Source organism: Corvus cornix, chromosome 5 (genome assembly GCF_000738735.6).
Source record: "Corvus cornix cornix isolate S_Up_H32 chromosome 5, ASM73873v5, whole genome shotgun sequence".
NCBI lineage: Eukaryota > Metazoa > Chordata > Aves > Passeriformes > Corvidae > Corvus > Corvus cornix.
Genome location: NC_046335.1, coordinates 52,567,263 through 52,594,391, shown reverse-complemented (window position 1 = coordinate 52,594,391; position 27,129 = coordinate 52,567,263). Strand labels below are relative to the sequence as shown.

The window sequence follows — 27,129 nt, the reverse complement described above, 5'->3', positions numbered from 1 at the left end:
AAGGTGGGAAATCTAACTACTTAAGTATCCTCAGCTGAGGGGAGAAGAGGCCCAAACAGAAGTACCAAGCCAAGTCATATAAACATGACTATACCCAATTACAACACACCAAAACATTGTTCACAAGGAGAATGACACAGCCTCTCCCAAGCAGATTCCACCTCAAAATACAATAAATCACTCATATACCTGTGTGTATTCTCACATGATTCTTATAATTAGTTGCACTGGCAAAAGCTCTCCCACATCCTGGCTCTGTACAGTAGTAAGGCCTTTCGCCTGTATGTGTCCTGATGTGAACCTTTCTAATATTAGATGTTGTGAATGACCTGCCACATCCTTCAAAGGGACACTTGAAAGGCCTTTCACCTGAAAAAAAAAGACAAGAAAAGGTACACACACAAAAGTTATAAAAGAATGAAAATCCTAAATTACACTTAGACTGGAATGTAGGAACCTAAATCTACCTAATTCTTTCTTTAAGATCCTCAGTCAGAAATACCATGAACATGCCACTGTGGAGTGTTCTAGTTTAGCCAAAACTAGCAAAATTCAGGAAAACCATACAGTCTGTAAGCTAAATTATCAAGCATTTAGATTAGGACTTTAACATGTATAGAACAGATTCAGTTGCTTGGATTAGCTGCCGCACTGCCCATAATCTAACAACTATTTAACAACCCCCCCAACTAATACATATATTATCCAAACCAAGTGTATCATACCATTGACATTTGACAATTGTTAATTCTTAAAATGAAAAAAATACCTTCATGATTTAACATATAACCAGGATAAACATGGATTAGTAAAACTTGTTATAGAAAGCACTTAACCTTAAAAAAGAACAAACTTTCTAAAGAGAAGCAGCCATGAAACTCAAGTTTCAAACCCCCAAACCGAAGCAAATCACAAATACAAATTTTAGATTAAATCTCTTTGTGTAATATAAGTTTAAGTGCAATAATTTACATCACTGCACCAAACCATTTCACTGTGAATAGTAGAAAAGGCCAACCAATAATACTCCAATAACCCTGACCTTTCAGATCTATCAAAGCACACAGAGAAGGAGAGCAAAGGGGGTTAAATTTGGAGAAATTCGAGCCACTGACAGGCTGTCCTGGTGTAATTTGCCACTTCTAGAGCCAAGTACATTGCACTGCACTGTGCTGCTTACCAAAGAGCAGAATCTGAGAGCAAGAGAGAGCAGAACACCACTACGGATACAACAATAGGTACTTAAAAATAAAAGAACAAGTCCTGATAGACAGTAATACCACGAAACTCCTAAGCAGTTCGCTCCTTGGCAGAGGAAACTACTATTCACTCCATCGGGCAGCTGTTCTGGGAAGGTTTTCCAGCTTCCTGCCAAGGCAGTGTGCATTCCCCGTACACGCCTCAGTGTTGTGTTACCATGGCTCCCCTAATCCTTGCTTCAGCCAGGACCCCAAACGCGTCGGAAAGCAGCAGAGTTGCAGAGCCAACCCCACCCAACAACAGACCCTGCACCAGAAACCACAACAGATCGCTCTTAAACAATGCCCGCAGGAATGTCACCCGACCGGTCCCTGAAGGGGCCTTTTCAAATTCGAATGAACTTCCTAGCAAAGCGACCTGTTTCCAGGTGACAGAGAATTCCAACACTAGAAATGCAAAGCCTTGAAGCTCTGCCCCACTGCAGCACGAGGTACCCTCCACAGCAGCTTTTCTGATGCCAAAGTTGAGTGCCTGGGGAAGTCAGGGAGAAACCCGAGGCAAGCATTTGATGGCACTGAAAGTGAGACTTGACTCTACTCAAAGAGAGGGGGGAAAGCCACTTTTGGTTAAAATAGGCAGAAAATGAAGAAAGTGCTGACCCTGATGTACCTACTAAAGGAATGGAAAGGTTTCTGAGCCAGGAGAGAGAGTGGGAGAGCCCAGACCTGCCTCCACCGGGTGCACTGCTGCAGCTTGCACAAGGCATGAGCGCATACTGCTCCCTCCACCTGCACAAAGGAGTTGCTGCAATTTTCTCCTCATTCTTTAGCTTCCTGAAAACACTCATAAATCTAAAATAAGACACGTCTGGCCCCTGGACTGCTGGGAGATTATGATTCTATTACTGATATTGTTCAGGTGGGTAGGTTACATAGCGCTGGCTCAAGTCTTTTGTCTCAGCTGCTAAATAGAGAGAGACTAAATTACCACACAACTTCTGTGGCCATAAAGAAGTAAAGAAAACAGTCCACAGCTAATGAAGTTGTCCATACTACAGAAACCTTTCAGTTCATAGTCTGTACTGGATGCAGTGCATATCAACTGTTCTTTTCTAGAGCTGAGATGATACGTGTTCATCCTGATGTTTAATAATCAAGATAGCACTAATCCCAACAGATTGTCTTTCTGTATGGAAGTCCAAAAAAAGCAGAAATATCTTAATGTAATCCTGAGTTTTTACAATTTTTATTGCCTGTATTTACATCCCACCCCCCCATATTATTATTTTTAATTTGAAAAAAATCAAACCCCCTATTTCTTTTACTTTTTCTTCTTGCCTCACTAAAACTCAGACAGTTTACTGGAAAAATTTGTCAGTGTTCTAGAAGAGACATAAATATATTTAATGGAATAGGTTAGCAAGTGATACATTGTTCTTCCTACATTTAAGGGTTGTTTTTCTTTATTATTTTTTTTAAGATCACAGGCACAAAGGAGACATTGTGCAAACTTGTTTACACGTGTGTACACCCACAGAGTTTTGCAGAGTGTAGTGTGTGCTGTCTAAAATTTGTGGCTTGGCTCTCAATTTAATGTTTTTAGACAAAATGTAAGGTTTTATTTTTTGTGTCTGTGCAAGTTTCAGTAACAGTTGGTTTTCTACGATATTTTTGTTTTTGCTGGATGAAGAGATGGGAAATCAGGATAACAAGCTCAGAAAGTAAACCTTCATGAAGCTGGCATGCAAGTTATATTAAAGCACCAAAACTGAGGAACACTGAAGCCATTTCTGAAAGGCAAGACAGAGGTGATTGAGGAAAAGTTCCTTGTTCTGTTACGGCTGCAGATGAAACTGTAAAAGGCAGTGAGTGACTCAGTGACAATGTCAGTAAGGCACTGCTAAAAGTTAGTGCATTTGCAATAGCAGTGTGAATGCTTAAGCACTTTTTCCAAGAAAAGCATGCTGGATTTGCAGTAAATGCTTACCATGCTGAAATGCTGCTGAGCTCACTGGGCTTCAGAAAGAGAATATACACAGACTGATTTTTTAAGTATAAAGTCACAGAATGAGGAAAGAGAAAAAACTAAAAATCCACCTAAGTGAATTAGCAAATAGTAATGCGTGCTGCTAGTACCTGTGTGGGTCCGAATGTGTTTCTGCAGGTCTCCTGAAGTCTTGAAGGATTTGGTGCAGTTCTCTTCTGTGCACCGATAAGGCTTTTCACCAGTGTGTGTTCGCACGTGACTTTTTAACCCATACCCTGGAGATCAGAAAGGATGTTACCACAGCATAAGCACAAAGTAAGGATACTCATAAACCATCACCAGCAAAAGCTGTGCTTGCCATTCCAATCAGGAATGTTGATGAGTAAAATTTACTCTTTCATTCTTCACAAGCTCTTCATTCTACCCTACAGAGCAGCAGAACTTTGGATAACAGTTTGGAAATTCTTTCATTCTTTATTTTTGAAAAAAATACACTTCCATAATGCTTCTCCTTCCCTTCAGAAGGATAAACTGCAATTATTACAATTTGGACAAATATTTATTCTGCCTTCTGAGGAAGCCATATGCTGTGCATTCCACCTAGTTTTTACTTCTTCCCACTACTGTCATCAAAATGACATTTAATTATTTGCTCATAGGAAAAGCAATACCACTAATGAAGTCAGCAGTAAAATCAGATGAGCAGTCACAGACACCTACTCTCTTTAAGATCACTTTTAGGAACTCATCATCATCAAAAACTCCACCAGTCTGAAGTGAACATTGGATCAGGCCCTCTATAAATTATTTTGCAATGAACATTTAACCAAGATGTTCCTTTCAGCACCTCTCTGAAAGGATAATGACTAAAGAAGCCTGAAACTGTCGTTTTAGAAAATTATTTTGCAATGAGCATTTAACCAAGATTTTCCTTTCAGCACCTCTCTGAAAGGATTATGACTAAAGAAGCCTGAAACTGCAGTTTTAGAAAATGAACCTGAATTTCACTTGTACCCACAAGTGATGTACACATTTCTACAAAAAGTCTGTAAGAAAATAGCATCTGCTTTAATTTCAGAGTGTTCTCCCCAAAACAGCTGAAATTCCTATTCTTGATGCTTTTATAAGCATGAAGCACGTGAACCAAGCTGAGCACTAATTCACTTTTACATCTAAACTCAGTTTCATGATCCAGCCCAGGAGAGTTCTTAACATTTAAATCAAAGAGTATTCAGTACTTGAAAGTGAACTTTGTCCAAGGCAAAGACTGTTGAACTACAGTGATACAATAGCTCTGACCAAAAATATAGTATTTATAAACAAACAGCTGTTTAAAGCCATACACCAGTTTGTTGCAAAGGAAGAGACTATTTCATTACATAGTTTTGAAATCCCTTTACAAACTCAGGTGCAGCCCTTTAAAAGTGTGGTTGTTTCCCTTTTGACTTTTGCATCAGCATTTCTTTTGCTCATTTCTCTTCAAAGCAATTGTATTAAATGTATTAGATCAGATGAAGTTATTTTAAAAATACCTTATCTAAAAAAACAGAGCCCAACTTTTCTAAGCATTATACTAATTTACATTCAAAGTGAAAGAATAAGATTTGAAACAAGTTTTGCTCTTCCACTTATTCCATGTTTCATTCCTCATAATTGCATTTTACACAATCAAATTCAACATCAGGGAGAGCATAATTATGAGCAGAGTAATCTGTACAAATGGAGAGTTCACTTCATGACAGAAGTCACTCTGATACAAATTCAATAAAGAACACTTAAACCAGCCTCTTCTATCAAAGTTCCTTTCAAATTTAGACCAGAAGATCAGGAATCTGCCTCTAGCCTACAAGTTCAGCCTGCTGTTATCACCTCATTTAACTTTCACTATTAGTTTAATGGTAAGAAAGGCCTAATTTTTAACATTCAGTTTGACTGTAGATGACAGGTGAAGAGTAAGATAAGTGTTGAGTGTTTCACCTTGTTCCCCCTTCAGTAAGAGTTAAATCCTCTGTCCTTTCTACATGCTACACTAGCTGAAGAGATTACTTTCTTTTCCCAGTTCTCCCAACCTACTTAGCAGTTAAAAAAGGCAATACTAAAAACTTACTTTATTCACACACAAACACCAACAAGCAGGAGGAGCTAGTCTGCAAAAAATTACCTGTTGCAAAGGCTTTGCCACATCCAGGATGTTCACATTGATATGGTCTGTCTCCTGTGTGAGACCTTTCATGTACCTGGTGACATCCAATACAGTGACTTAATGAGATGTTGTATCTGGTTACTTCAGCACAGAAACAGTTCATTCTTAAAGTCAACATATTTTATTTATCTGACTAAGATTTGTATTCAAGTATCTGTTTATATCAGTGATGAATAATGAAATATGGCAACAATGTTTCCCTAAAACTAAAGATGTCTCTTTCCAAGGTCTAACCTGATCTGGCAGTCCGTTTTGCACAAAACACTTCTGTAAATACATGCAGATTTGCCATCATGCACTACATTAAAGACAGTAGGAAAATATGCCTCAGAGCCCACTCTCTGATTTCTGACTCCACTGAATGCTTCCAGTGATGCTTTTATATTGCATGAAACCTCTACAGCAAGGACATCATTTTAGCAAGTGACTCATAAAGCCAACCCCTCACTGACTCCTGTACTTAGTCAGAGACAAAGCAGCACGGGGAGGAGGTTACCTCATCAGCAAGGGATTGTCTCAGCCTCAGCTGGAATGTGAGCATCCCTACACCATTTACCATTTCAGTAATTCCTTTACTTAATTTAAAAAAAGGAAGAGAATTAAGAAGCTGACATCTGTGAAGAAAAGATGCTCCAGCTTTTCACTTTGAATATTAGTTTTGAAGAGTCTCGCTTTGTACTATGATAGTGAAATATTTCAAAACCTGGAATTTTTGCACATCATGCATACATGTAAAGTTCGTAAAGCGAATGCTGGATTCCAGAATTTCTGTGACACTGCTGGTGGAAGCAAGCTCAACATGCTGCCAATATAGCAGCTTAATGTGATCCCACACCTGCATCTAACCAGAACACTAAGAAAACTCAGCTGAGCACCACCAATCACTGTAAAATCAATCCAATAAACATTTGGCAGAACAGCCCCATTGCAACTGACTCTCTCAATTTTTATTACTTTTAACCACATCATCTTTCCAAAAAAATCCTATCTACAAAGTAGAAATGCACATTTTACATCTCATCACCTTAAGATGGTGAGCTGTTGTGTACAGTTTTCCACAGCCATCATAATCACAGCGAAAGGCTTTCTCTCCAGTCTGTTGAGATTTTGCAGTCACTCTTGTTCCATTTCCTTGCAAGACAATCTTAAGTGAAAGAGAAAAAAAAAAATTAAAAACCCCAACCAAACCACACACTGAAAAAAAACCAACAACCAAAATGAATCAGAGAAGTTTATTTTGCTATCAACTAAGAGCTTGATATTTAGAGCTTTATTTTGCTATCAAGCCAGAGCTGACTCTGACAGGTTTCTTTTGTTTGTCTTTGCTATGCCATATATTTCTGAGTCCTCAATAAATAAACTAAAGAACTGAAAATCAAATTCTCATGATGGAAACTGTGAAACATATTTACTTGTACCTAGCAAATTTAAAAGCTTGCATTAATTAGCCAAATAGCAAAGGCAAATAATTCAAAAGCACAGTGGTAAAATGACCAAATTAGTAGACAAGTCTTAGATTACATCTGAAGTGCTATATCTGTTCCTAAGGGAGATTAGTCATAAATCAGACCACCTTCAAAGATAAGTTAATGGAAAGGCCAAACAATAATTAAATGTCCTTAGAATGAGCACTTTTTGAAAAGGAAGGAAAGCATTTTGTACTTGATCTGCCATGCGTGTATTTTCATCAAGCTAATTGGAGCAACATGAGCTAGGTTCTACTCTCCTTTTGGCATGACAACAGGAAAATATACAGCACAGCTTCAGGAGGCAGCTGAAACCCCTTGTAAAGGCTCCTTCATACCCTGACGTGCAAGAGACATTCATACAGACCGAACACAGAGGCAGAAGCCCAAATAAGCACTTTGATACAATTGTATGCAAAGCAATCAATACTCTTTTAAAAGGTCTGTCCTTTTAAACCACCTCCCTTTTTCTTACGGATCCAATTTTATCCCAAACTGTCACAGCCATATCCAAATGGGTTCTGAATATCTCTAAGGATGGAGACTCCTGAAGTCTGCTCCCAGTGTTCACATTCTCAACTAATACTTCTTGGCAACTGAGGCCCTGCAAAGCGTCTCACCGTGCCAGCTGCTCTAGATTGCCAGTTGCCACCCTGAACTCCTGAACGCTCCTCACGTGCCCTGTTGTGATGCCCTTCTGGCAGATACCAAGGATATTAAAATTCCCCATGAGGATGTGGGCCTGTGAACATGAGGCTTCTCCAAGTTGTCTGAAGAAGGCCTCCCGACTATGCGCCCTGTGGCAGACAGCCACCACCACAGCACCCATGCTGGTCTGAGCCATCTCCCATCCCAAAGCCCTATACAGTCCTGCTGTTCCCACAGGAAGGGCAGCTCCTGCTCCTCTCCCTCCCCACCTGGCCCGTTTAAAGAGCCTGGATCCATCACCACAGTATCTGAGCTCTCCCACCACATCTGCCTCATAACCAATGAGACTGTAGCCTTGCAACAGCACACAGACCTTTATTTCCTTATTCAGATAGATCAGAAATTTGATGGGGAATACTTTTCCTACAGATTCTTCAGAGAGGATAGGATAACCTATTACCTTCACGCTGTTCTTACGACTAAAGGAGCAAAATTCAATATGAAATTCTTAATCAGCTGAAACATTCAACTCCATCACTTCAGAAAATCTTCTCTGGAACCGCAGAGGAAAACAACCTCCTGGATCAAGAAACCCATTACTGATCCTATTGTTTAGCCTACGACAGCATGAATCACAGGAGTCACTTCAATACATTAAGGATCATGAAGAATACGCTTGGTTGAGACCTGCATTGAAGCACTAATTTTTTTTTTCTATCAGTAAACCTACTACTATTTCTTTGTTGTTCCAGCATGTAACAATATGTATATACTTGCTAAGTTCTGCTATAAAGCTCAAGTATGCCAAAGTTTAAAAGAAAATGAAAACAGGTCTGTAATGTGCTGATACCTGCAAGGAAATAACCAGCAACAATCTTACCAATATTAAGATGGATACAAAAAGGGGGGGTGGAGGGGGGGGAATAAAGCACCTTTATAATAATGTGAAACTGTGAGGAACAGTGCACTTCAAATACTTTTAAATAGAATAAATAAATAGGATTAAACCCCCCTATTTTTAAAAGATCACAAACGCATCCCGAGTCCAGAGAGGTAACACGGGAGAAAAACAAAGATCTTGGATCAGATTTTTCTATTGCACACATAAAAGCAGAATCATATAACCAAAGTGTTATTATGAACAGATGGGTATGACAGGTTTGAAAGGAAATAGCGAGATATCCATTTGGGCACACAGAGTCTTTTGTTTTCCTATGCAGAAATCACAAAGAGGTTTTATGCTTTTTTTCTTTGCTGAAACACCTAACTAACCACATGCAAGTCTGAGTGGCTGCTTAGCAGTGTGACATCTGTTCTGTTACCTGTGTACTTAAAAAGGTTATAAACATAAACCTATTTAATTCTACATCTAAATATGAGATTTATATATTATCTATTAATACAGAATGAGTTACAAGCAGGTATCTATTTAAATCAAGATATAAGAATGATTTATATTTTCATACATAATTGATAGCTTTGGGCCCCTTCAACTGAAGGCCAACTGTAGTCACCTTACAAGGGTCAGAATTTGAGACTAAGCCTCACTACCTTTTTGAAATATCAGATCTTGTTTTGTTTGGAACATATAATGCTCGTAAGATTGGCGCATTTCCATATGGCACATATGTTGCCATATATGTATAAGATAAAATCACCTCCACATTCAGTTTGCCTTTGGGGCTGAGGCCAAAATCAATATTTAGGTGGATACTGGTAACAGGTAATTTTGCTTAATAGGCTCTTACTTCAGGTAAAACCAACAAAGATTTTTATCTTACTCTTTCTTCAACTTTGCCTTTCATTGGAGTTTTCCTATTCTAACCTACAAGTGTGCAAATCCTCTGAATTTCTTAATTTCATTTTCTGAAATATAGTCCAATACAGTAAATAATGAATGTATTAGCTATTCTCTCCTTCCACAGTCATGCCACACAGGCAAAAGTGAAGAGTCTGCAGCTTTAAATATTGTGGGACCTAACTTGTTAAAGATTAAGAATAGAAAATTTGAGCTGTCATAGGTGAGTCTATAATTACTCCTTTCACAGATAATGTATTTTGATCTTGGAAGATATTCTTCCTCTTTGTCTACTTCATTATTTCTTAAATTAAGGAAAAAGGAGAAAAGGTTTGCCCAGAGAAGCCCGATTCTCAGTGCGATGACTTTTCCATTTTTGATTTTGTCATCTGAACGTGTGAGGATATGGAGGTTTTAGTATTAATTTTGTCGTGTATTTGAAGCGCAGAATATGTTTTTCTTTGTCTTTACCTTTAATAAAATACCTTATAGTGTCAAATACCATTCTCCTTACATAATTTTATGGATCCCAGGAAAGAAAGCTTGAGACTTAGTAAGTTGCACCTGTATTTTCCATTACCCTTTGAACTTTTACATTAATCTTTCCCCATGGAAAGATTTTTACACTACTATATACTAACAACATGGATCCTGAAAAAGAAATGGAAGTATTTTTCTGTTCTTTAAGCATTCTCTAGGAGCAACACTTATCTACCAATTCCTAATAAAACCTGCTATGAAAGTCAGGGAGCCTAAAAGGGCAAGTGGAATCAAAATAAGTCATCAGAAGGAGAACAGTTCCAGACATATGCCTGGAATGGTCTCTCCTAGAAGAAATTTATTAATTGAGACAGCATCCTTTTTAAGTACTGTCAAAAATCAGTTTCTTCTCTGGAAAAGAACTTCTGGAATACTTACACTCTTATTGATGAAATACTCAGGTCAGCTTGAAAAATCTTAGAAAGCCAACGTAATTTTAAATTACCTTTTAACAGGAAACGCCCCATAGAAAACAGTAAGTATTAGAAGATCTTTCAAAAATCTTGTGACAGGATCTTGTACAGAGTGAGATAATATAATCTACCTGTATAGTTTGAAATCTATAACTTCTGAAGGGTAGAAGCAGACCCTAGTTCATGGCTACGGGGCTCCCTATCATGCACCTTGCTGGGCAGAAAAGACAAAAGAAATAAATATATTTAATTATTTTGTATTTGGCACTTACCTGCATTTTTTTATCTTGTTCATTTTCACCTATCATTCCTGTGCTACTAACACTGTCATTTCCATCAATAGACACCTGAAAAACAAAGTTGAAATGGGAAAAACATTTACAGGTTATTTTTATTCATCGGAGAAACGGAGAGTTACAGACAGTTCTGGGGGTTTGTTATTTTATAGCTCTCTAGCGCCCTCTTGGAACATGGTTATCCTCTAGTACATGAGCTTACATAAAAATCACCACTTGTAGCACTTGCATTACAGAACAGGCAAAGTGAGCATAGCAAAGTTGTTTTATAACAGGGTAGGAAAGACAGCAAGAACTAAATATGTTAAATTAATAGACTGACAGAAGTATTACAATAAATCAATGAATTTAACAATACTGAGTTCTGACAAAAAAACCCCCAAACATTTACATCTTTCATAATAAAGATATCTCTCTCACTCCTTGTTAAGCAGAATGTACTTGTTTCAAACAGCACAACTGCTTTTCGAATCAAAATACCTAAGACAATGTGTTACATGTCAATTTGAACTAGTCAAATTACAACTAAGCAAGGACTTGGGTATTACTACATAGGTTTGTTTTTAAGAACAGTCTCCAGCAGGAGGAAGGCATTGCTGTTTCCAAGGAGCTCATAAAAAAATATTTGAAAGACTGTTAGATGTTAATGTGAAAATTTTATTTAAATAAAAATGTAATTACCCTGTTCAAAAAAACCACCCCAAACTCTCTCACATGAAGCAAAGAACAGGATGTTAGTGGTCACTGTATAAAAAATGAAAGTATACTTTGCATAGTTTCCCATTCCTTAATTGTCTCTGTATTAAGCACAGGCATTCACAATACTCTCTGCATCCATTATATTCAAGGCTGAGACTGATGCACCTAAGCCTAGTCTAAGTGATTCTCTTCCTCTCTAAAACAGTTTGGCAGGAGGCCACAGCAGGCTCCTGAGAACATTGGTGCTTGTGTAAAGTATCTTGCCCAAAGCATCAGCCCCCAGCGGTTTGCTTGGAGACTCATCCCACAAGAGTTTTCAGACTTTTCTCTAAATCAGACAATTATGAGCAATATACTTTTGGGAACTATGAGTTAGAACAGTAATGAGGAAAGTTCCCAAGCAGAGGCAAATGTACATTACAAAAAGATTGAAAAGAGTCAGAAAGCAGGTAATTTTGGGGTGTTTTTTCAAAGGAAAACAATAGCCATTTTGGGCCCTTCTCCCTCAGAATTTTTAAAGGGAGAGGAGAGAACCTGCACAGAAAGGAGACTTGAATTACTTTATCCTGAACTTCCTGTTGTTGGTTGAGAAAAGAACTGCTGACATGAAATTAGAACTTGATCAACTATTAGAAACAAATGATCCAAACAGAATGTATGTGCATATGTTGAGACATGCACAAATCCCAGTTACTGTACTTTGCCAGCAGCTGTGATGGCACAAGAAAACAGCTTATGGAAGGAAAGTACATGCTGTAACCTCTTCACAATTCGATCACCCATCTTCTGACTTCACTGGGAGCAATGACCATTTTCCCTTGGTTGCTTTGGTGGCATTGACTCAGCCCAAAATTAGAGGACTCTAGTTAAGTCTGCATGTGCTTTGCATGCTGTGGGAAGGTGGTTCTATGCCTGAAGGAGAAGTGAGGGACAATGAAAAATGTACGTGTTCCACCACTTCCATGAGCTTCTGAGTAGTCTGCTTGGATCTCTTTGTATGAACTCCCTTATATTCTACACTGATCTTGGGCACCCCACTGATCTGTCTGTTCCTGCCTGTTCCATAGGACAGGGAAACAAAGAAGAGCCACCACGTTCCAAATGCATCTTTTTTTTTTTCTTCGCCCTTTAAGTTTTGAAAAGATAACCTAAAAAAAAAACAAACAAAAAAAGACACCCAACTATTTAAACTTCTCTTTTGCAGTATTGTAAGAATTCTGGAAGGATTCCAGGGCAGATCTTTGAGCTCCTCCTAAAATACTCTCTTTTATGCTAAAGAAAGATTTAGTCTGCCTTCAAATAAAAACACAAGAACACCTACATTGAGTCAAACTAAAGACCATACTACTGCACCATTTCATTTCCAACAGCAGCCAGTAGCAGATGCTGGAGAACACTAAACAAACAGGCCAAGCATGTAGTGATGCATTCCCCATAATATTCTGCCAACCTCCAAGCAATTTGTGGTTTATGAACTTCCTGAACCAGAAGTCACATGTTTCTACCCAACAGCCATGGACACATTTTTCTTCCATGAATTTATCTAATTACTCCTTGAATCCAAGGACATATTAGTATCCACAATATCCTACAAGCAGTGCTTAACTTTGAGCTGTTTGAAAAAGCCTTCTTTGTTCTTCTTGAGCTCATCACCTGAGAGTTTCACCTGATGCTTACGAGTTCTGAAACTGGTGCAGCCAATGACAAGTCACTACTCTTCTTTGGGCTACTTATAATTTTATAAAATCCTATCATATACTTATCAGGTGTATTTAATTTCTTCAGTACCTTTTTCAAAGTGTCTGTAACACCAGCTGCTATGAAGAGTACACCTTGCCTCACTGTGAAGCGTGCACGGACATGGAGAAGAATCACAAACCCACTTCTCCTTTTAAGAGAGATCCAGGGTTCTGACCACTAAGCTATTATTTAGTTTTGTACATAAATCAGGTGTAGCACTTGGAAACTCACTTCCACTGACTTTCCCTAAAGATTCCAGCAGTACCATTCAGAATAAGGTTCTGAGATGAAAGCTTAAGGAAAATAGAATTTTTCCTAAACAAACACACAAGAGCACTACAGAAAACAAATTCACATTACAGAATTAAAGAACACATATTGAGTTAAATAGGATGAAAATGCAAATCTATTTGCATTTCTTCTGTTTCTTCTTCACCTTCTCAAAACAGAAACTTCTCAGAAATTATGATTAATATAGCTGCTGGTTAAGAAGGGCAAAGTTATGGCTGATTTAATCTAAATGAAAAAGGATCTGTGGAATGTGTGAAATCTTGTGATTACAGCTCAACTAATGCTGAATTACTTTTTATTTATGAAATGCTAATCCATAGCATCACAACACGATTTGACTGGTTGCCTTAAAATATCTGAATTCCAACAGACAGAAGCATAATGAAAAGAATAGTGAATAAGCTATTTAATTATCCTAACTGGCCTTCTCCCAAATTTTGACAACTCTCATTGACATGAAGAGGACAGACTTTAAAATTTATTCTGCTCTTTTTCAAGAGCATTACGAGCACTGATGGCAATTATCCAGCAAGTGGGACACTGCTTAACTATGGAGTCATGGAAGTTGTATCACCCATTACCATACTTGCATCATGCCTTACAGAAGTCGAGTAAAGCAAACAACATGAATTTTGTGCATCAGACTGCATTTTTACTACTGAGAATATGGACCAAAGAAGGTTTTTTCTGAACTCAGTAATTATTTGTCTTTTCTACACTTCATCCTATGTGTTGTCCTTGCTCAGTACACCAGGCCATACTCTTCCCATTCAGGAAAAAAATTAATCCAGCAATAGTGCCTGAACAAGAATAATTTAACTTTGTCCTTCTTTCCAAACAGTGTCCTTTCAAGAGACTCCTTTGCAATGCTGTAGTATAGAGAAGATTATTATTTAGCTGTCTAGATTCCTTTCTAAATCTGACTCCAGTTCAGTGTTCAATCTTTTCTCCTCTTTATACACCAGAGCTGCTCATGGCAGTGAAGCACTGTCATGACAATTTGGTGTTCTCTCTTCTAGGAGCCTGAGAGTCTCTCAGTTGTAATTTTATTTCTTAGATGACAATTGGCTTGTGCTGCCAGCTATGTTGTGCTGTACAGTATAACATGATGGACAGAGAAAATGCCTTGCAGAGTACCTTGGCTGCATATTGCTCCAAAGCACTGATGGTGTCTGGGTCGATGGCAGCATCTCCTGTGTGCAGACCTGCCACTGTGCCATCAGCCTGGATGGCTAAAATGGTGTCTGACTGGGGCATCTGCACCGTGTGGTGGATGTAGGCAGTGGTTCCATCCTCCAGCTGCACAGCTTGCAGTGCACTCTGGTCATAACTGTCTGAGGAATGATATTGCAAAGTGTTAGGATTCTGAAAGGAGCAGCAGTGTGCTACACGAGAAACTACTGCTCTCCAGGAAGTGTCTCCTGAAGTCATACATACATATGAAATACATGAGAAATATAACCACTTAAAATAATACTATGAATAACACAGGAATTTGTTTTCAAGACAACACCTCCCATACTTCTATTTCTACACTTATAAAAGTACAAAAAAATTTATATGGATCTAGCTTTATAGACAAAGGAAATCAGGAACACAAATATGCTTTCCATTTCAAATCCACTCATAATAAAATGAAAATAATATAAGAGATCTACTGATACCCTTACTTCAGATTTTAGAATTCATAATTCTCACATTTTAAGAAGAGAATCATGCAAAGATGCAAAAGAAACACAAAATATAAAAAGACTTTTAACAAAATATTCTATATTACATTCTTTCCTCTTACTATTGTCAGTTGTAAAATGTAATTGTCACACTAGTTTAAACAGACTTAAAACATATACTTGATCACTTTTTTTAGAGAAGTGGTACTATTTCCAAGACTAGTGTAATCATCTTCTGCAGAAATGTAAGTTATCATTTGGGATACAATTGCATTCTTAACTGTTGGCTGTCACATTTTCTGCCCTACTACCTAAAGGTATATACTCACTTTAATGGGATCCTGGGCTAAAAAAAACAGTGAAATGCACTGGGTTTGATTACACTTAAAACTGTTACATGAGGCGCAAGTAAGAAACTGAACCAGTCTCATTTCAATAATTTTCAGATCTCACAAAGTTAAAGCAAGAAGTAATCCACACTGGGAATCTCACTAAGAAAGATGATAGTTTTCAGAGATATCCTATTTTACATTTCTGAAGTTCTGTTGAACACTGATGTAATAAATCCCACTTGACAAAACAGTTACCTTTTGAGGTGTGATGAATAAATGCTGTAGTTCCATCTTCCAGCTGAACCGCTTGTCCATCTTCCAGACGCAGGCTGTCCCCTGCTCAGGAGGAAGAATTACAGCACTTCAGCAAGAGTTCAAAGAATCCATCAGATGGAAAGATTAAATACTAAACACATTGGATTACAAAATACCTAAGATCTCTTCATAACTATTTCCACTAAAATAAGAAATCAAGCTGTTATCATGACTGTTAATTACTTAATATCAATACTTATAAGTAATACATTATTTTATGACACATTTCTTTATTATTGCACTCACTGCTTTTAGTCATAGGTACATGTTGAACATAAGCAGCAGAACCATCTTCTAATTGAATCACTTGGCCATCCATCAGTTTACCATCTGAAATATACAGAATATTTTAAAGAATTCTAATTGTGTAACACATCAGAGTTTTAACACACAGTTGATACTTTGTTGATTAACATATAAATGAAATGTCAACAAGAAATAATGTTTGGTAAATAGAAAGCACAGTGTGACTGTACAGAGCTTTTAAAATTACGGGATTAAAAAACCAGAAAAGGTCTGCTGTCCTATCTGTTAGGCAGAACATTGATATCTGGGTTGGAACCATAAAGATCACTTTCATTTTACTTAAGTTCTGAATTTCATTTTTGCATCTTATTAGTAGCAAAAAAAAATATTTATGTTATAGTATTACTGTAATTTCCAAATGGAATTGGAACTTCAGAAATATTGTACAGATTTTGCCTGACTTTACAATGCAAAGAGAGGGTTAGAAAGGGGAATACCACTTCAGTAGCCATCAGTTTGCAGTCCTTTGCCCACCTTTAGAGTTGTGCTGTATGTAAGCAGTGGAGCCATCAGCCAGGGTAACTGCTTGCAAACTTACACCTTCCATGTTTTCCAAGTTGTCACCATCTAGCAGGGAAAAAAGTTCACCTTCACTATAACCAGCATGAAACCCTAGAAATCTCAACCTAAACACCTCCATAAATTATTACATCCCCTCAAAGTATATTGGTTTGACAAATAGTAAGAGCAAGTAGCTCTTACTTGCTTTCTGGTTTTTGAGCCTGGGACACATACTAGAGTCATATGTTCAAGATTTTGCTCTGTAAACATGACAGCTACAATGTTAGTTTCCTTAACTAAAAAAAATACGTCACTGAATAAATAACTACAAAGCTGAGGTTTTAGGAGAACTATGAATTAAATCATCAGAGCCAACACTGAAATAATGACACACACTTGTATTGATAAATTTGTTTCGTACAACACTACCTGTTGTTAATACACACAAAACTATTTAAATTAAAATGCAGATTTAGGAAAGGGTTTGTAATCATGTAAAATCTAACAAAGCTTTCAGGAAACACAGTTTAAGCCAATTTCAATTCATTAATCTATTTTAAAACTCAATTTGTTTAATACATACTTAGATATAAACTGAATTTACAAAGTATAAAACGGTAAGACTATACAGAGAATAAAGTCAGATTTTATATTTCATATATTTTTGGCACATTTACACTTCTATAATCTTAATTAAAAGATAATTTCCATCCAGAATTAAATCAGTGAATTTAATCAATCTCAGTTAACTGTTTTCTGTTGGACTTTTAATTCAGAATACATGACATGAATTTTAGTGTTTTATATGAGTTTCAAAGAGAAAAGACATAATAACATAGAGGTATTTTAACCTGAAGGTTCACCTTGCACAGCTACAGCTTCTGTTAGACACAGAGTCACGTGCTGGGCCTCCATTCCTCCTCCAGAAAATTCCGTCATTCCCTGAGAGTCTCGATTTATCTGAGCTAATAACATCGTCTACCTAGAAAGAAAGTATTCAAAAAACAGAAAATTGAAATACACACCCAGAACTAGGTAATCCCAGTTTAATGCGATTTTTATACAGCTGCTACAAATATTTTATGTTATGTTTTGCATAGAATAGATGCAAAGAATGATTGACTTATCTGGAAAATACTTTAAAGGAATAAAGTTATCTGAAATAGGTAAGTATTACTACCTCAATTAACTCAGATGTTAGCAATTTCAGGTAGCAGTTACTAAATTAAAGTGCATCAACCACATTTAAATTTCAGTTACATATAAATTATTTAACCAATGTACAAAGAATAACGGTGGTAGTGACAGTATAGGTAATGATACCTGCTTGTCCCCAGCATTGAAATAAAGCTGACAATTCACCCATAGTCACCCATGACAACAGCAGGGCTTTCTCTGTATAAATTAAAGATCTCTCCAGTGCCAGTAAGAGATTTAAAAACAATGACACACTGGGAAAGTCTAACTGAACAATTCAACTATTTCCCTAGATTTTCCAGAGAGGTTTCTGTTTTAAACAAAAAAACAACCAACCAAAACAATCTGTCCTTTAAAATAATGAAGTATCCTATTATAAAATTTGTTAATTAGACAAGAGGACAGTGATTAGGGAGTGACTGCTGTATCTCACAGAACGAGACAGAGCCACCCCTCTGGCTACTCACATTTTTACCCAGGCATGTTTTAATATGGGGGATCACATCACAGCTTTTAATCCTAATGTTGTTCTGTGCCCTGCTGGTTTATAATTCAAGGCTGAGAAGAATAACCATGGGGGTTTAATTTACTTATGGTTACTTTTATAAATACATTTAACTCTTTTTACCTCTACAATCCAGAAATCTGCTCGCGAATAAGCAATTCATCAACAGTCTCAAAGACCACTGAGAAAATTGTGCTTCTGTCAAAACTAAGGAATAGGAGCACAAAATTAGACCATGTAGGTACTCCAGTGTGCCTACAGTATTTAAAAAGTTTGCCACCGTAATTTAGTAGTTGAAAATTACACCCAAACAGTATTTTCCAAATACATCCAAGTATATAGTGAGCCAGACTATTTCCTAGAGGTGCAGGCTAAGTTTCTTGTTTCCAGTCAGTATATAAAGGAAAGGGAAAGAAAAGGTACCTTTGGGAAGGTTAAAGATTTTTCGCATGTTATACTGAAAATCATACAAGAAAAAAACATTACTAATAATCAGTGCATAATTGTGTAAGAAATGTGGCTTCCAAGATTAAAATCCTCCATAATTTCTATCTGGAACATTAAGGAGATTAAAATACTGGCTTTCAATAAGGAATGTGAACCTTGAACAACTTTGGCATCAAAAAGAAGATACAATTAAGACGGAACCCAAAATGTACTTCAAAATGGGTGTGAGGGATTTTTTTAACATCCAAGAAAAGATGGATAATTCTTCCCAACATCCTTTTCAGGAAAATAAGCTTTTACAGAAAATGAGGCCCCTAAAAGAGATGTGACACACAAGAAAAAGAGAGGCCATCCAGACTAAATTGCATTTATATAGATGTTTCTGAAGAAAATAAAATAGGAAAGTGTTTTGGATACTATAATCTAAGAGACAAGGAATTGATGAGGATATAAAAGATCCTGAGCTCAATGTCTTCCTCTATCATGTCCATGATTGTGAGTTTGGTAAAGTAACTTCTTTTCCTACTACTCATTTATCATCCCCCCATCTCAAAATAGGCAGAAAACTATTCCTTAGGAAGCACTTTGCTCACAAACCAAAAATCAACATGCTGTAGCTACAGAGTCAGCCTAAGCAGGCACGGAAGCAAAGCAGCCCAGTATCCATGTACTATGAAGCAAATAAGATCAGAAAACTGTTGCAGTTTAAAAAAAAACAAACTAGCAGCAAAAGGAGTTTCATCCCAACCAGTTTGCAAGGGCTGCTTTTCCGGAGACACTGCCAGCTTGTAGCAAGTTACATTAACTAATTCTGGTATTATATGCTAGTGGTACCCAGAGGCTGGCTATCCTCTGAACTGCTAACAGAGGTCTCTATTGCCAGCGTTTTCCATGCACTCAGTTTTTAGGACACCTCATGGATGCAGGCTGCAAAACAGCTACACCACTGCACGCAGCAGAGAAGAAAGGCTTCACAACCACTGGTGTTGACTAGAACTATAGAGTGAAACAATTCCAGCAGACTCTGCACCTCAAAGGCCTTTCAGCTCCGGTCTACTTGTTTAAGAGAATATTCCCTCTCTTAGACAAAGTATCTTTTAAGAATCCCTAGCACCTTTAATATCATCTGCCTTTCTCCAGAACTCATGGCTCTTCTCTCACCTCTGGGCAGCAGTGAGAATGCAGCCAATGCAGGCAGCTGCAGAGTTCTGACAGTCTGAGCAGAACTAATTTCTTAAAGGGTGAGTAGCTACTTCGGAAGAAAAAGAAACCTAATGCCAGATAAATTAAAGGGGTGAGGAGTAATAGTATTTGTTTAAATTGTTTCACAGTGTTTGTTACTGTAGCATGGCTGACTATCAACTCACACACTGTAAAAGAACCAAAGGGAACTGCTGCACACAGAACAATGCCTACGACTTTCCTCTGTTCCAGAGGATCTGGACAATCATACAGTCTCACACAAGAACTCAGCAGCAATGCAGTCTGTGTTTCTCCCAATTCTAGCTCCTTTCAATGGTCACTTCCAATATACCCTTTTCTCAATCCTCTGTCCTTCCACTAAGTTCCTTATCCCCAGCTCCATCCCTTTCCCATGAAGTACCAAGTTTCTTCTTCAGTCCTATCATGGTACCACACTGCTAGGACATGCCTCTTCCCAAATATAATCCCATCCTTCTTGTCAGAATAATCTAAAATACTTCCATGCCCACACCAACTCCTTCTGCAACAAGTCCCCAAGTCTTCCCTTGCTGCTGGTCCATGCCGCCCTCACACCACTGTCTATCCCCTTCCTGCCTCTGTGTCAACAGTTCATGTTCAGGCCCACCTTGGAAGTACATCCCCCACAAGAGGCTGGAGCACTGGGATGCTCCCAAACACCACTCCCCAGCTTTCACTCACTCTTCAGGGACACAGCAGCTTTGCTCTGTCACTCTGCTGTGCAGGGAGGAGAACCCTCAGCCAGAAGTGGATGTGCTGCTCCCTTCCAGGCTCTCCTCTTTCTCCCCAGTGGAGAACACTGACTAGCCAGACAGGGCTGGAGAGATGTAGGAAAGATGTAGAGCTGGCCTGTGTTGCACAGAAGAGAGTCAATCTATCAGAGATAATGATGCTACAGTGTTACTTGGTAAGAGTAGTCAAATACAGGAACAAATTGCCGAAACAGGGTATGGACTTTCCAGCCTTGCAGAGGTTCAAAACAACTTGACATTGCCCAGGGCTATCTGGGCAAATGAGACCTGCCTTGATCAGGGCTGAACCACAACTTCTGAAAGTCCTTCCAACTTCAGCTGCTCTCTGATAATCATTTCAATAATGCATACATACACAACAGCATCACCTTGCTGTTGGTGGATCATCCATCCTCCAAATCTACTCTCCTAACATTTTTTAATTTGCTTTGCTTTTTCAAAACCAGTTGGTTTTCATCAAACTCAAATCTCTTCCCTTGCCTCCACTTTAATCACTCTCTTCTGCTTTCTCCTCAGCTTCCATCAAATTTGCCTCCATTGTTTTTCTAATCTGAATTTCACAAACTTCTTTCCCTAATCCACCTCAATTCTTTTATTCCTTGGCATCTGCATCACTAAGCTTTTTTCTTTTAAATCTCCTGCCTGCCAGGAGTTCTGTCAGTAAAAATCTGGGAGAGAAAGATTTCATTTACCCACTTCAAATATTGCAGCTCATTAGTTAAAAGCAGCTGAAAGTATCCATTTTTAGAAAAAGACAAACGCTGTGGTGGGGCCTGCGCAGCAGCTCGACAAGATTGACACATGTGGATTCTGCTTAATCTCAAGAGCTGTCTTACAGAAAAGACAAGTACAGGCTCAGTCAGGAAGTACTCACTGAAGTGCAAACTTGAGACTTGACTTTGTGAACTCTTGCAAATCTTCACAGATCATACGCAAGTTGCAACTGTCAATTTTCAGGCACGTCAATGATGATATTTGAGAAGACTTTCACAAGGACAGTAACGTATCTTGCATTCCTAAAATGATTAGTCACCAAAACATGTCTATGGTATCCATGCAGAGAAAATATTACCATTCTTTGAGATGGTTAAAACACTTCTCACAAAAAATCAGCCTGAGGCAAAAAAATTCGACTGAAAATCTCTGAACTGAAAGGAGTGTCTGACAACAGGCAGTCACCCCCACTCTAATACTGATACCTTAAACAGCCAACCAGCAGGGTACAGAGGTGCAAGCTTTTATTAAAAACACCAAAACAAACCACCACCCCCTGCAAATTACCTGAACAGAAAAAACTACCCTCAGGCACACATTAAGTTCTCAACACTTGGAAACCAAAGGCATGTGAGGGGGGAGATGGTGGTTAAAAATAAAAGATTTTTCATGAAGACTTCATCAAGTTGCCTATCTAGAGAGCACTTCCTGTACTTTTCCCCCTACTAACACTCAAACAAATAGGATCTTCTGGGTGCTATCATTTGTTTTGGAGAAAAGATGCAATGTTAGAAGAAAGGTTTTTATATAAACTCAATCTAGCAACTGGAAACAGGAATTTCCACTAAAAACGATGAATCAAGCAACTAAGAAACAGCAGATGAGATTGAGGCAGCTGAAAAGCAAGGGAAGAGCTGGCAGAGAGCGTGGCTACCGTGGAGCAGAAAGGGGGCTTGGGGCACTTGGGAACCCCAGCAGCTGAGAGGACAGCATGAGGAGAGCCCAGTGTGCCTGGAAAAGAGCAGGAATTTGTCATTTAAAGAACGACTGTACCACTGTATTGCTGGACAAAAGAGAAAAATCCTGCAGTGACAGTAGCAGAAATTCCTTAAGAGAGACAAAGATGATGCTTAGATGATTAATATGGAATAAAGCTTGTAACAGCAGTCATGGAAGAAAACTTACTGTTATAAAATACAAACTTTGAATGCGCAGAAAAAACTGGGAAAGAATGACACGAAAAAAGCTACTCCAGACATTCAGCAATGTTTTGATTCTTCACTCCCCTCATGCAGACAGCACTGAGAAGTTTGAAATAATATGCATTTATTTCATTTGAAAGGAAACATCACTTTTATTTTTAATACACTTCTAAATAATGTACAAAACCATTGTAATTTTATAAAACTTATAAAAATGGCAAATAAGAATCAATCAAGAAGGGTAAGATGGCAAATAACACATAGCCTCACAATAGTGAAACTTTCATTAAGGAATTTTAGAAAACTGTAGTCGCATGTTTGACAAAGGTGGATCCCAAAATCAATTCAAGTATGTCCACACAGTAACATAATTAAGTTTTTCCTGAATTAAATACTGGCTACCTTAGGGTCCTTAACAACTGATATGATTGCAAATACCAGTAATTTCACAAAACTAGTCTGAGTAATAAAAGTGTGAAAAATCAAAGCTAATACCTACAATTAACAATCTGGTTAAATACAATTCAATTGGTAATTCATATGCATTACAGCCTTCTGAGTATCAGTGCAAAAAAACCTCTGGAAAACTGACTATTCCACACAAAGTTTTTTCAGACAACCCAAGAGGACTTCCAGCATTTTTCCCCCCCACTAATTACATAAAGTCATTTGTCACCTGTAAGCTCAGAAACACGACACAGGAGAACTAAGACCTTTTACAATCTTCTGCTCCCCTACATAGCTGCACGATAATCTTTTCCAGTATTACTGCAGAAACCTGTAGCAGGGTTAGGAATTAAATCTGGATCGTGTGGGTGCTTTGATCAAACACTTCAGTAGACGTGGATCTCCTTCTTCATCAACAGCCCTTACCTTTTCCAGGACTTTACTGCACTGAAAAATTGGGGTTTGTGCTGTTGTCAGTCAGACTGACTTTCAGTAAATAAGTGTAACAACTACTTCATGTTGGGCACTTCTTACGTGCTTTCTCACACAATCTCTCTCAAGTTCTTTTACTGTATTTTCTCGAGTCTCTTGTAAAGGCAAAACATAATTAAACAGCAATTTCTACCACATTAATTATCCACAGTATAAAATAATAACAAGGCTGAAATACAGAACAAAAACATCTACTACATAATCTGGTAACAAAAGCTGGACTCAGATAAAGGGTTAAGGTATGCAATTTAATAGCAAATTACACAATCATTTTCTAATTTTCTACATGGTGAAGAAGTGTTGTGAATGATAAAGCACAGGCTCTAATTCTGGCCCTGGAGAAAAACCAGACCAAGACTGAGAGCACTGTCAACTGCATAAGCACTCTGAAGCAGAGGTTTGTAGTCAAATTCAAGGCTCATTTTTACAGTATTTCTGTTTCACAACAGATACATCCACATCCTGGTAATAATGCACTTCAAGACTAATTTGCTGCCACAGAGTTTGGTATCTCTTCAGAACTGAAAAATAAATGCAAGACCAAATTTATCACTGCCTTAACCACACATCAGACTTCAGTGTGAGCAGTGGGAACCATATTTAGCCTGACAAGATTACTTCATGTTTCAGCAGTCTTTTTCCCCCCAAAGTCATTTCCATACAGATTATATTGCAAATCCCATTGTGAATGTTAGAAGTATTGTCAGATGTCAATGCTTGCATTTTATAGATATATATATAAATTTGGATTAACCAGTGCAAATAAAGAATATTTACAAATCCTTACTCTAACTAATGAGATTATGTATATGCATGTATTTTCACACTGCAGGAATGCTAAGGTTGCTATTATTTTCAAAGGTATGGCATTTAAACACAGGCAGATCAGAAAGCCACCCACCAACAAGTCCTACACATGTAGAAGACTCAGGCTGACTCCTCATTTGATCCCTCAAATATGACTTCTAACTTCACACCTTTCTTGAATATATTAGAGAAGAAATTACTGGTTAATGAAAGGAGGCCAGAGTAGTTCCATCAGCACGTGAGCTGTCAGCAGTGCTGACAGAAGCTAATTAAACTCATGCTGCAGCTCTGGGACAAGCACCTCACAGCAAACACCCAATTCCATGACCACAGCTGCCCTGGGTGCATTATTCCAGCAGCACAGCTTCCTGAGCCAGAGGTTTGAAACAGATCTGGGAGTCTTCCAACAGAGCCAATTCCAGAAATCCTGCATGGAACCTGACAAGCAATTGAGATCCATGCAGGGGTACAGACAACAGGATTCCAAAATGTTTATATTAATAAGGTACAAAAAAGCATATTAATGCAGCTGGTCAATGAGCAATGCACTAATGACACAGTTAGTAGTAGCAGTAACACACAGCAGCAGAGGCTTGGCTTGAGGAAGGGCCATATAACCTGTCCCAAACACCAATTCAAGTATGACTGAAACAGCCCTGTGTCATTAGGAATGCACGGAATGAATGGCCTGCAGACCTACTGCAAATGCAACAGTGGAACTCACCTACCAAAACAGCCCAGCAAGTTTCTCTCAACTCAGGTCGCATTTCTCGTTCAGTTAAGACACATTTCTTCTCTCCTGGCCACACTTGTATTATCAATGCTCAGGCAAACCTTCCTTTCTAAAAAACCTCAAACCCATTTCTTTATTGCAGACTGGTAATAAGTTACTTGTGTTTTAATAGTCAAAAAAAGTTAGGGTAACTACTCATAATATGCACACTCAGAAAAACAGCTGAACCTATGGCAGATCAGCTGATTTTCTGAAAAAACTTACAACATGATTACCAAAGATGAAAAAACCCCAAACTTGAAATAATTTTACAGCACATGTCAGTGAGATAAAGCATTTCATTCCAAATGGATTTTCACCCTGGAACTATGAAGGGATAAACGTATTGAAAGCACCTAACAGATCAATCTGTGTGTTCTTAAAACTACTAGCTTTTGTTGGGTTTGTTTCTACCATCAAGCGCATATATAGCTAAAATATGTATCCAGAAGGCATCCAGGTGATGCATGTCACAACTGTATCTACGTTACTCCTAGAAATGAGCAGTGATGCCTATTTACACAAAAAAATATATTTACATACAATTAACTTCTGAAGTACTTCATGGGGCTATTTACCCCTTAAATCATAAAACCTCCAGTTATATCGGTGTTTTAAATATAACTGGGAACATCTGGTGATTAAATGAATACTTAAGGGCTAAAAATCTGAAAGAAACTGAGACCTGCTGTTTCTATTGCTGTTTTACTTTCATATCAAACAGCCTTCTAGCTTTTAAACGGTCAAGCAATCACAAAAGTGTCTTATTTACATCACGAAAACAAATGAATTCTGGCCATGCCCTTCCAAATCCTGCAAACCCACTGAGACTGCCAACAAACAGAGGAATTTTGAGTGGGTTGTTTTGTGTGGCTAGGAGTTAATTAGCAATCTGATAACTACCTTACAGATGTATCAGCATTAGCCGTGACAGTTAATGGCAGTGCTTTAGCACGGGCTTGTATTTCAGGAACTAAAGGGGCAGCCAGCTGGATTGCCAAAGCCAGATTACAAACACAACTTGAAACACAGTACATCTATAAATACTATAAATAAATAAATCCTAAAAAACTCTGTGCAGCATCATGTTAGCTATGTATGAATATACTTAAAATACAGTAAAACCAACTAACTTGCAAATACAGACCCATCTTCCAATTCTAGAAAAGTCTGTCATCAGAAATTAAGTCCAAGAGCATTAAGCAGGTAACACAACTTTCTGCTCAAGTGTATACAGAGGGAAACATTCTGCAGTCAGTGAAATACAGACTGAGAGACGCATTACGTAGTTTTAAATGTAAGTCTGATGTCAACCTTGAAAATTGCAAAACTTGCTGGAACTGTAAATTCCATTCAAAACCAAAAATTTCATTTATTTAACAAGTGTTATTGGTGGAGCAAAGCACAATCCCAATATACAATGAAAAAGAGCCATGTAACCTAGAAAATTTTAACAGACTAAGTCACTGGAAGCATTTACTAATTTAGTCCAATTTGGTTTTGAGTAACTGATCAATGATCCCTGGTGCACAGAGGGAGAAGCAAAATCATATTCCCTTAAGAAAATACAACTAAGGGCAGATCAAGTTACATTTAGGTACAGGCAAAACGCCATAAACCCCACTGTGCCAAGATGGGTCACAAGGCTTCCTGCCCCTCCTCCCTAGAAATGGTGTCCATGGAGAGATACCTTCCTCAGACTCCTCACTCCACGCTCAGAGCAAGACCTATGCACAAAAGTTACAGAACTTGCACTTCAGAGCTGAACTCCTGCATTCAACAAGAGGATGCATCCGTTTGGATCACAGTATATCTTAGGGATCCATAAGCTAAGTAGAAACCTCCCTCCCATCTTTTGGGATCTTTTGTGACACAAGCCACAGGAACAGACTACCCAATTCATGCTCTCCTTACCGGGTGCACTGATTTCCTTGCACAGAGGAGATGAAAAACAAAGCTGCCCCCTACTACTGCTGAGCAGAAAGCACTGCTGGTGAGCTGCAGAGATGTGCAAGAGATGTAGCAGCAACACAGGAAAAAAAAAGTCAGTGGAAAGGAATGGCCGGCTTGGGATGCTGTGCTATGTACATACATGTCAGAGGCTGCAGGAGTTCTAGAAGATTATCACGGGAAGCACAAATCATGGGGATGGCCAAGGAAGCAGGTACA

General features: G+C 38.2%; 1 protein-coding gene across 5 annotated transcripts in view; it reads right to left on the bottom strand.

Moving 5' to 3' along the window:
- The window catches only part of ZNF143 (zinc finger protein 143), a 38,366-nt gene that overhangs the window by 8,750 nt on the left and 2,487 nt on the right, over window positions 1-27,129 (bottom strand). For 3 of the 5 annotated variants that reach the window (XM_039552215.1, XM_039552217.1, XM_010399919.4), the window contains exons 2-11: window positions 17,256-17,386; window positions 16,378-16,470; window positions 15,844-15,927; window positions 15,538-15,618; window positions 14,418-14,614; window positions 10,527-10,601; window positions 6,414-6,533; window positions 5,348-5,423; window positions 3,336-3,461; window positions 190-369 (exon numbers count right to left, since the gene is read on the bottom strand). In XM_039552215.1, coding sequence (XP_039408149.1) covers window positions 190-369; window positions 3,336-3,461; window positions 5,348-5,423; window positions 6,414-6,533; window positions 10,527-10,601; window positions 14,418-14,614; window positions 15,538-15,618; window positions 15,844-15,927; window positions 16,378-16,470; window positions 17,256-17,379 — 1,156 coding nt within the window. In that variant the 5' untranslated portion in view covers window positions 17,380-17,386. Of the gene's footprint in view, window positions 1-189; window positions 370-3,335; window positions 3,462-5,347; window positions 5,424-6,413; window positions 6,534-10,526; window positions 10,602-14,417; window positions 14,615-15,537; window positions 15,619-15,843; window positions 15,928-16,377; window positions 16,471-17,255; window positions 17,387-18,229; window positions 18,314-27,129 lie in introns of all 5 variants that reach the window. The other 2 variants (XM_039552216.1, XM_039552218.1) reach the window with 2 other exon arrangements.